The sequence below is a fragment of the Coffea arabica genome, chromosome 4c (assembly GCF_036785885.1).
Source record: "Coffea arabica cultivar ET-39 chromosome 4c, Coffea Arabica ET-39 HiFi, whole genome shotgun sequence".
NCBI lineage: Eukaryota > Viridiplantae > Streptophyta > Magnoliopsida > Gentianales > Rubiaceae > Coffea > Coffea arabica.
The window spans coordinates 52,265,979-52,274,853 of NC_092316.1; the positions used below are offsets into that span (position 1 = coordinate 52,265,979).

Consider the following 8,875-nt stretch of genomic DNA (forward strand, 5'->3'; position numbering starts at 1 on the left):
GTTGCCACACGCACACAGCTACCACGTTAACAATTCTCGACAAGGCCGCCACTTCGTCTTGACGCTCTGTCTTCTATCCTCTTCGTTCTTTTTTTTGGCGTAGAGAATTGCAGGCCAATTCTTATTGTAGAGAATTGCACTTCTTAAATGTATTTATTGCGGGGGATGGCTGATCTGCATAGGAGTTTTTAGAGAACTTCCACCACAATTTCCACTTTGTCGTTTCATGAGATATTACATGCAATTGGAATGCTTTAAAGCACATGTATTTCCGCAATTTATGGCCCTCGTCTGACGACACGACACATCCCTGAAAATTGAAAGAGGAAACATACGGAAAAGTTAACTTTACAGACATTTTTTATTGGCCATGTAAAAGTAGTCACAAACGCACAAATCCATGTGCTTGTCCTTCAATTGCAGTAGTCCTCTGTCTTCTGTTTCTTAAATTTTTTGGTTTCTTTCCAGGGCTTTCCCTTTGAATTTTTTTATAGGAAAATTAGAGAAGTTTCTTCTTACTCCAGTTCTTCTCCTTATATACATGAAGGCTCTCTATTTTTCTCAACCGGGGGATTGCCAACTTTCATAAGTTGGTTAAAATACCTTTTTATTGCCATGAATTTCCTCGCATGTGTATCTTTTTATATGCACTACTACTCTTTTAGTGCTTACTGACAAAAAACTTTTAGAGTGTTTAGTACTAACTAAACTAAACAACTCTTTTAGGACTAACTAATATACTTGTGATAAATTATTGGATTGGTCTCAAAATTTTGCACTAAATTGCACAATACCGCTGGTTTAGTTTTGGTTCCGGTTTAATCAATTGGCGATGGATGGATTTTGACCCGGCAGACTTAAAAAGCAACTCGATTCGCAGTAAGTAAAAGTGACCTTGCGACGGTACAATAAAACACGTATTTCTCCTCTACCATTTTCAGCAAACGAATTAGGACAAGGAGGAAATGTATGGTTAAGCTGAGGGCGTGTCCTTCACCAACTGGTTCAAATGGGACCATCAAACTTCAAACCATATGCTGAAAAGAAAAGGAGACCATTGAACAATAAATCTCTACAAGATTGTGCAGATCAGATGTTGGTTGTGGTTGACTACAAATTGGATACAAAAATACATATTAAACTCACTCGTAAATTGGAAGCATTGAGCATGATATAAGAAATTATCTCAACTTTTGGAAGTAATAGGTACTCATTTTTCTTCATTCAAAAGAATTTCACACGTACAAAGCAATAAGGAGGAATATGAGAAGTGTAATGACAATTACTTATCACAAATGTTATGCACATATACTTTCCAAACGCTTCCTGTTATGTCTAAATCAGTCAGCACCAAAAAAGGAAACTTGAGCTACTGGTTTCACCATAAATAAGTCCTCCAAACATTAAAAGCAATAATAATAATCTTTTCAAAAACAGAAGTTTGACGCTGCTCAATGCCAACCAAGTTAACTTCTATCAAAAGATCATAACTTATGCTTGAGAGCCATTTCCTTCAATTCCCAAGACAAATCACAAGGAGAAAAGGAACAATGAACAGCCAGGCATTAACTAATCCTTGACAGATTTAAAAAACATCTCAGAGCCCCAGACTACAGACGAATACCTCTCTCCACATGCCTTGCAATCAGATTCATGGCGTAAGTGCTCCAAACATGCCCTTTATGACCTGCAAAAAATTGGGCAGGTGAGTTCCACGCTAAGGCACTTCAACTGTAAGAACTAAAAAAATATCACCTGCTAGACATAAATGACATACGCGTTGTCGGCAACATCAATGTGAAGATGGCTGGAAGCAACTTGATCAAGGAAAACAATCTAAGACGCTTAATATGCTTCATGAGAAGTTAATGAAATTAGCATCAAGGACAAGCAAGTGTTATGCACAATCACGAAGAAACAAATTACACATAATTATTGGGAACCAAATATCTCTAATAAAAAATGGACAAGTAATCCACAAACAACCACGTTATACAAGTACAATCATCCACAATGTACTTTAATAGTACAAACATTCCACATAATTGGCATGCCACATAAAGTGTTCTTAGGCCAAGCCTTTTTCCTTCATCAACTTGAGGATGTAGCCGTAGCGATCGGCTGCAGAAGCTCTAAGAAAAATAATCTTTTCACCCTCGTTCTCATATTTGGCATAGTGACAGTTAGCTTCAAGTCTCCACGCGTCCGGAATTTCCATTGAGGTGATCACATCCTGGCACTGCATTATGCCGTAGACGGAGTCGAACTCCGACCTACTCCGTCTGTCGTCAAGAACGAAGTCGGTGTAATTCCCGATCTTGCTTATAGCATCCTCAAGACCAGTAGATGATCGTGTCGATTTTGAACCTCTACTCCCTTCAGGTTCACCACTGGTTCCTAGGCTTGAGGCTGACCGTTTTCCTCCAACTGCACCAGGAACTGGGGGAACATAGTAGACGTCGTCGTCATCCTCAACTGCTGTTACGTTCACCGGAGTAGGCACCCTCGAACTAGAGGCTTTACCTTTTCCCTTCCGATTTTTAGCAGCAGTGTTGGACCGTTCTCGGCGAGGCGGTTCCGATGGAACTACCTCGCTTGCAGACTGGGCACGGCTGCCTGTGGCATGTCTTCCAAGCAGTAAAGGTGTCAACCGATCGTACCAGTAGCATGAATTCTCTTTTTTGAAGTCAACGTACGAGGCATTGGTCTGGTGAAATGCAAATATGAAGTCAGCACACAGGAATTGATAGTGTACAAGGAAAATATTTTATAAGATTCGAGTTATTTTAACAAGGAAAATGGTAATTCAATTAACTTTGTCGATAGCTAATATTTCTGTATATTAAACAAAGAGTTGTGAATGACAAATCACCAGCAGCTAAGCCGAGCAATTTTCACATTTTGCAGTCAAATAATCCAATCAAAGCTAATCCATTTAATCTCAATGCCCAGAAAAGAATGGTCAACTAAGCGAAGGATAATCCAACTTCAAGTAAATCATATCATGGAAACAAAGAACCTAGATTTATAAATTTACTCACTAATGCTGCCTTGATTTGCTACTATTACATCTTACTTCCAATATAACCCATACAGAGAGGATAAAAGAATCCAAAGCCACACCTGATTACTTTGTGAAGAAACAGAAAACACAACCAAGCCTCCAAAACACACTCGTAAAAAAGCAAATTCAGCAAGAAAGACTTAAAATGAGGATGAATAAAAAAAAGAAACAACTTTTTTCATCGACAATGATCAGAATTTCAATAAGTGGAGCCATAAAAACCAAAATCAACCAAATAATCAGCATCCCATTTCACCAATTGAAGGAAATGCACTAATCGACAAGTCAAATTCATCGAAAAAAGCACATCAAGAAAGGAGAAAAGAAAGAACATGAAAGATTAGATAAAAAAAGGTTGGCACTGCAGCTGTCTATGCAAAAAAAAAAACAATTTAAACGAGAGTAAAATAGCAAAGATGTGTGGATATCAAATTGGGATGTGCAGATAGAGGCAGGACAGTACTAACTCATCACTTTATCAGAAGGCCATTCATTAGTATCATTATAATTGACATCAGCAGTGCAGGCACTGAATAGAATAGAATTGGTCATTTTCAAGTTTCGAATGGCTCAGAAATTTCTTCATATTGCTCTCTAAAGTTCATAGAAGTTCTGCTGCTTCTGGTGTGACTTTGGCGATAAGCTTTGAGAAGCTCATAATGAAATATTCCATGCATCTCTGAAATTTGCTTTCTTGTTTTCTTTGTTTTTTCAAACGTGTCTTTGTATAAGATTTTTAATTCTTGAAATTATTTTACAGATTGAATGTCCAAACAATTATGTGAGTTGTCAAATCAACAAAAGTACAAATGCCATGCCCGAATGCTGGAACTTGGAAGGATTGAGGAAGATCATAGCTGAGGTGAGATATTAAAATTATCTACTCTGCCAATAAATAAACCAGGACAATCCTGATCAAGATTCAACATTCAAAATTCAAAGTTACAGTTGGTAATGGTCCCAACAAGTAACAACCTTTGCAGGAAAAGATCTGCACGGACCATATTAATTGAACAGAGGGACTTTGATTTCAGAAAAGGTTATCCAGAATTGGATATATATATATAACATTTACAAATTTGACTAAACATGTTTAGCAAAATATTCAAGTACTAAATTTTCTCCTATAAACAACTCTTTATTTTTTCCTCCTTTGTACTTTACAACAAATACAAGACACCAAATTTAGTCTCAACTAAAAGGCATCAAAGCAACTAAAAGGCACCAAATTTTAATTAAAGCAGGCCTGTTAAATTCTTGAGACTAAGGATAAATTCTTGCGAGGATAGGCCCATGCAGTTATGAAAAGGGATGTTATAGATGGAACAAATAAATTGTTTAACTTTTGAGTTTCATGAAAAGGGATGTAACCCGAGTTGGATCCGAATTCATTGAAGCTGTAATTTTTTTTAAGTGAAAATTTCATGCGCTTACTGAAAACTCTAAATATTCAAGTTATTTTAACAAGGAAAATACTTATATTATTCAGGAACCTCCCCTTATAACTCTTTATAACCCAAATCTAGTTCTATTCAGAATTGAATATGTAGTTGTGCACCAAATTACAGGTTCTTTTCATCATTCAATCTAATAAGGTAATTGTAATGACTGAGCTACAAGATTAACTCATCAAAAGACTTCGAGGATTGAAAATAAGACGGAATAACAAGTGGAGTCAGCATATAAAAATTGATTAAGTCACCGGAAAATCAAGGATGAAAAGGCATCAAGGATTAGACACAAGTGAGAATAACAAGTGCAGTTTAAACAAGATTGAGTGCTCAGATTTTAGTTCAATAGGGAATCTGAAGTCACCTTTCAAATCTGAAGTACAAAGAAATTCAATTAACAGAAGTCAAGGAAGCGACAAGTCCATACCTGCTCCAAGTTGGCCCAATGTTCATCATCAGCAGTGAAACAGTAGCTGTCCTCACTCCACCCAACCCCGGTCTCTATTTTTGATGAAATCCCACGCAGATTGCAGAACAGGTCCCATTTCTTCTTGATGTGATAGAATCTGGTCTGCAATTGCTGGCCAGTCACAGTCATTATGTCATTGCTCGCCAAATGGGCTGCCAACATGTCGTAGTTGGTCTCTAGCGACTTCCTGTTGTCCCAAACGTTATTTTCCCGAAAACTGACGTAGGCTGTGAGGAAAGCTTCATCCATTGCATCAGTCCAGTGTATCCTAGAAGCCATTTGCTAAGTTTGATGGGGAAAAACAGTTAGCAGTGGACTGAGATAACAGAAATTGAATTAAAGTGGTTTGGAAACAGATCTGGACAATCAATAGTGAAAGCAAAAACAGGTGCAGAAGGAACTCAACGAAGGCACTTGCCTCAAAATAGACCTCAAGGCACTTGATGAAGTTGTTGGATGCAGTTGACGAACGGGTAGAGCAATCGGACGTACAGCTAACAGGTGAGGCTTCAAAATTCGAACAAAAAGTATTATTAACCAATGAATATGCTGCGAAAATTACTTTCTAATACAGCGTAGAAAGAACATACAATCGCAAGAAGGCTTCTTCCTCTTCTCAGCGGTCATAACCGAAGAGAGAACTGCCTCAGAACAATCGAAATGGCAGCAGCTGGACAGTAAAATTATTAACTTATTGCAAAAAATATGCATCCAAACAGCAAATGGGAGTTTGCATCCAAACAAATTCCCAGCGTGTTAGCTTTCAAATTCCATTGATCAACAAAAAATCCCATGCTTCTGTTAATTCTGGAAATTAGCAGCCCACAATAATACATGTTTTTAACTCCTAACAATAACATTATGAGCTAATTGACATGTATCTAACCTCATCAAATGAGACTTACAACAGAACCAAAAGTTATGAATTCAAGCATCTATAACTGTGCAGGATTATGTATTCCGTATAATCTGATACAATTTCTTTGTTGAAAAGGCACAAATCCTAGTCCTTTTTTTTTTCTTTTGTTCTGGGTCAGACTCAAAATGTAAAGATTCTTTTCTCTGGGCTACTCATGTAAACTTTTGTTTTCAAGTATATGTCCAATTTTAATTCTTCTTCAAAACCATTTTTTCATGGCCTTCATATACTGTCTGAGTTATACATTTATGAAGTAGCATCCCATTAAACAACTTATACTACGTTAAAGTATGAGTTTATTATTCAATAATAAACATGAATGGTCAATGCCAAGGACAAGTAACTTGCTGCTAACTTCAGAGTATTAATCCAGGGACTCGTTGCCTCATTATCAGTAATGTTTTGCATATTACTGCCTTGGGCATCCAGACGCTTAAACATTTAACTTTAAATACTTTATAAATTTTACAGCAGACCGGTATATTTTGCTTTTATGTTTCCTATCACACTTGTCCAATCCTTGTGCGTTATGAGGCAAACCTTTTTAATTGGAAAGAAAGCAAAAGAAACCATGAAAAAAGCACCAAAACTGATTGCCAAAGGCCAATGCAACTAAGCAGTGAAAATCCCTTGTATTTTTTGGTAAAACTTATTAAACAACTTCTGTCCATCTTTTTATTTTCCCCATTAAATTTTTTGTTTCCATGATAAGAAAAAAGCCCAAAGACAATAAATCTCCTTGCTTGCAATATATCCAGTTAATCCAGTTTTAATGCTCATAACCTCCCAATTTGAAAGGCCAGAGCAGCTTTATTCCACCATTCATTCAGATTCGGGTTCAATTAATCCTAAGTAGATTTTAATCTACCATAAACGAAATCTACTCTTCGCACACACCCAACACAAAATCAGGTGTCCAAGGGAGATAATCAGCTGATGAAGCCGTGGACAACTAGAAAGACAGATCAAGGCAGGTTTATGGAATGTAAATTGCAGCTAAATCCAAAAATTCGAGGGAATTGTACCTGCCGCAGTAGATAGGGAGAACGTGGAATGGCCTCGGAGCAAGAAATTCCGCTTGGGTGTTGGTAGCGTCGACCGCGGCAGGGTGAAATGCGACACCTTCAGATTCAAAACGCAGTCAAGGATCTTGTTTGCCGGACGTCTCTGCAAGCTGGGTTTTATTGCAGCTGTCTTTCCCGTCTGTTGGTAGATGAAAATGGTGAAGAGAGGCCCGAACAGAGGAGCACTTCTAGCCTTTGTGCTGTGTTCAGGAGTAAATGCCTTTACTGTGGCTTTACTCCTCAACCAACGGTCATTTTTATTGCAGGTTTCCGTCAAAATGCAGTTGCCACGTGAGGGAATGAATTGTTGCATGACTTTAGTGCAAAAGGCTGCACTAAGGAATCCAATGTCGGAAGTCTACAGTAAATAACCCCACCACTTTTATTTACACAGTACAAACGCTAATTTCTTAAAATTTCAAATAACCCACCAATTATGCTTTCCAAACACTGCCCATGTTCATGAGCAAACTATTATAGCAGTAGGGTAATTAAAGCAATGTCCATGTCCATGTGCAAAACTAGAGAAACTAATATAACAAGGAAGCTGCAAAATAATTGAAGATTGAGGTATGTTAAAAGTCTCTGTACCCCCAAGTTAGGATCCGTCCATTGAACAATCCCCTTTCAATGAACCAAGGTATGGAACTCAGAAGTGCTTATTTGTGCCAGGAATTAATCAGTGCATGACCAGTTCCTAAAACCAAAATTTAAGCAGAAACCAAATTATATCAAACAAATCGTGATTTGAGTGCAGATTCTACTTGTTGAGCCCCATAACATGTGAAAAATTAGAACCAAGACAGTAGAAGCTGGGGAAATACTCTTTAACTATGATAGTCACTAACATGACAATGCAGTAAAAGTAAAAAACAATCGACAAAATTAATGTTTCTAGGTCTATCAAAGTATTATTTCCAATGAAATTTAAAGATAGTTCGAGCCATTGCAAGACATTAAAGGATCATTCAGCATACAAACACAAAGGGAAAAGTAAAATCATTTTTGTTTAGGACCAAACAGTAAGCTAAAGAACATCTCTCAAATCATCTAATACTCCATAACAATGGGACACGTAAATTTTCAGAAAACTAAACCAGTGTAGCGGTAAAGCTACCTTTAGAAGCAAATCATCAAACACAAAGCATGCTACTATTGTAAGAAATGATCACACACCTTAGACACTGGATGTTTACTTTGTTGTGCTTCTTCTTGATTCTTTCAAACTTACAAAACAATCAATAATAAAAAAAACAAACATTTCTGCTAGGAGGCCAATTTTGGGAAAAAAAAAAGGCTAGAAAAACTCAACAATAAATTCATCAAATGACTGAAAATTGATGCGAAAGTGTGAGTTTTTCTTCGTGTTTTTGGCTAGGAAGGCAAATAGGGGTAGGGAGGGGAGATGTATAGTGCTTTCCCCTCTTTGATTCTCTCCTTTTTCTGGGAAAAAAACAGAATTGCATGGTTGGGAGATGAGACAGTGTACATAGAAGGTAAATCGAAAGGCCAAGCATAAATTGGGGGGGAAATCACTAATTTTTTGGCCAATAAGAATGTTTTTTAAAATATACTTTATTAATATTTCTATGCCTTAAAATACCACATAAAACCAGTAAAGCGCGGCTATATCTTCTTAAGAAGCATAAGCAAAAACTTATCATAAGAGTAAATAGCCAAACATATAGGCACATAAAACTAATATTAAAATATTTAAAATATCGGCCCATATAATATTAACAAAAATTTCAGCAAATTAATGATACAAATCAGAGGTAAACTAATTACCTGGAATGAACAGAAATTTTACTGCAAAACCTTTTCTATTTTCGGACCAAAGCTGAAAATTTTAAAAAAAAAAATTACTGATCAGTATATATGTCCGTGGTGCAAAAAAATAAAGAAAAA

General features: G+C 36.8%; 1 protein-coding gene across 2 annotated transcripts; it reads right to left on the reverse strand.

Moving 5' to 3' along the window:
* Nucleotides 1-1,932: 1,932 nt before the first annotated feature.
* LOC140005417 (uncharacterized) lies at nt 1,933-8,606 on the reverse strand. 2 transcript variants are annotated; one of them, XM_072046408.1, is made up of 5 exons: nt 8,144-8,606; nt 6,929-7,325; nt 5,403-5,491; nt 4,943-5,266; nt 1,933-2,707 (listed from the first exon to the last, which is right to left on the reverse strand). In XM_072046408.1, exons 2-5 carry the CDS (start codon nt 7,278-7,280, stop codon nt 2,069-2,071), a joined length of 1,404 nt encoding a protein of 467 aa, XP_071902509.1. In that variant the 5' UTR covers nt 7,281-7,325; nt 8,144-8,606; the 3' UTR covers nt 1,933-2,068. The 2 variants fall into 2 exon arrangements, with proteins under 2 accessions (XP_071902509.1, XP_071902510.1); XM_072046409.1 differs by lacking the exon at nt 8,144-8,606 and adding an exon at nt 5,575-5,654 and having other exon boundaries at nt 6,929-7,068.
* Between the last annotated feature and the right edge of the window lie 269 nt (nt 8,607-8,875).

Coding starts and splice junctions, on each gene's coding strand:
- LOC140005417 (XM_072046408.1), bottom strand. CDS start 7,280: ATGCAACAATTCATTCCCTCACGTGGCAACTGCATTTTGACGGAAACC. Junction 5,492..6,928: donor CTCCCTATCTACTGCGGCAG/GTACAATTCCCT, acceptor CGAATTTTGAAG/CCTCACCTGTTAGCTGTACG. Junction 2,708..4,942: donor ATTGGGCCAACTTGGAGCAG/GTATGGACTTGT, acceptor GCATTTCACCAG/ACCAATGCCTCGTACGTTGA.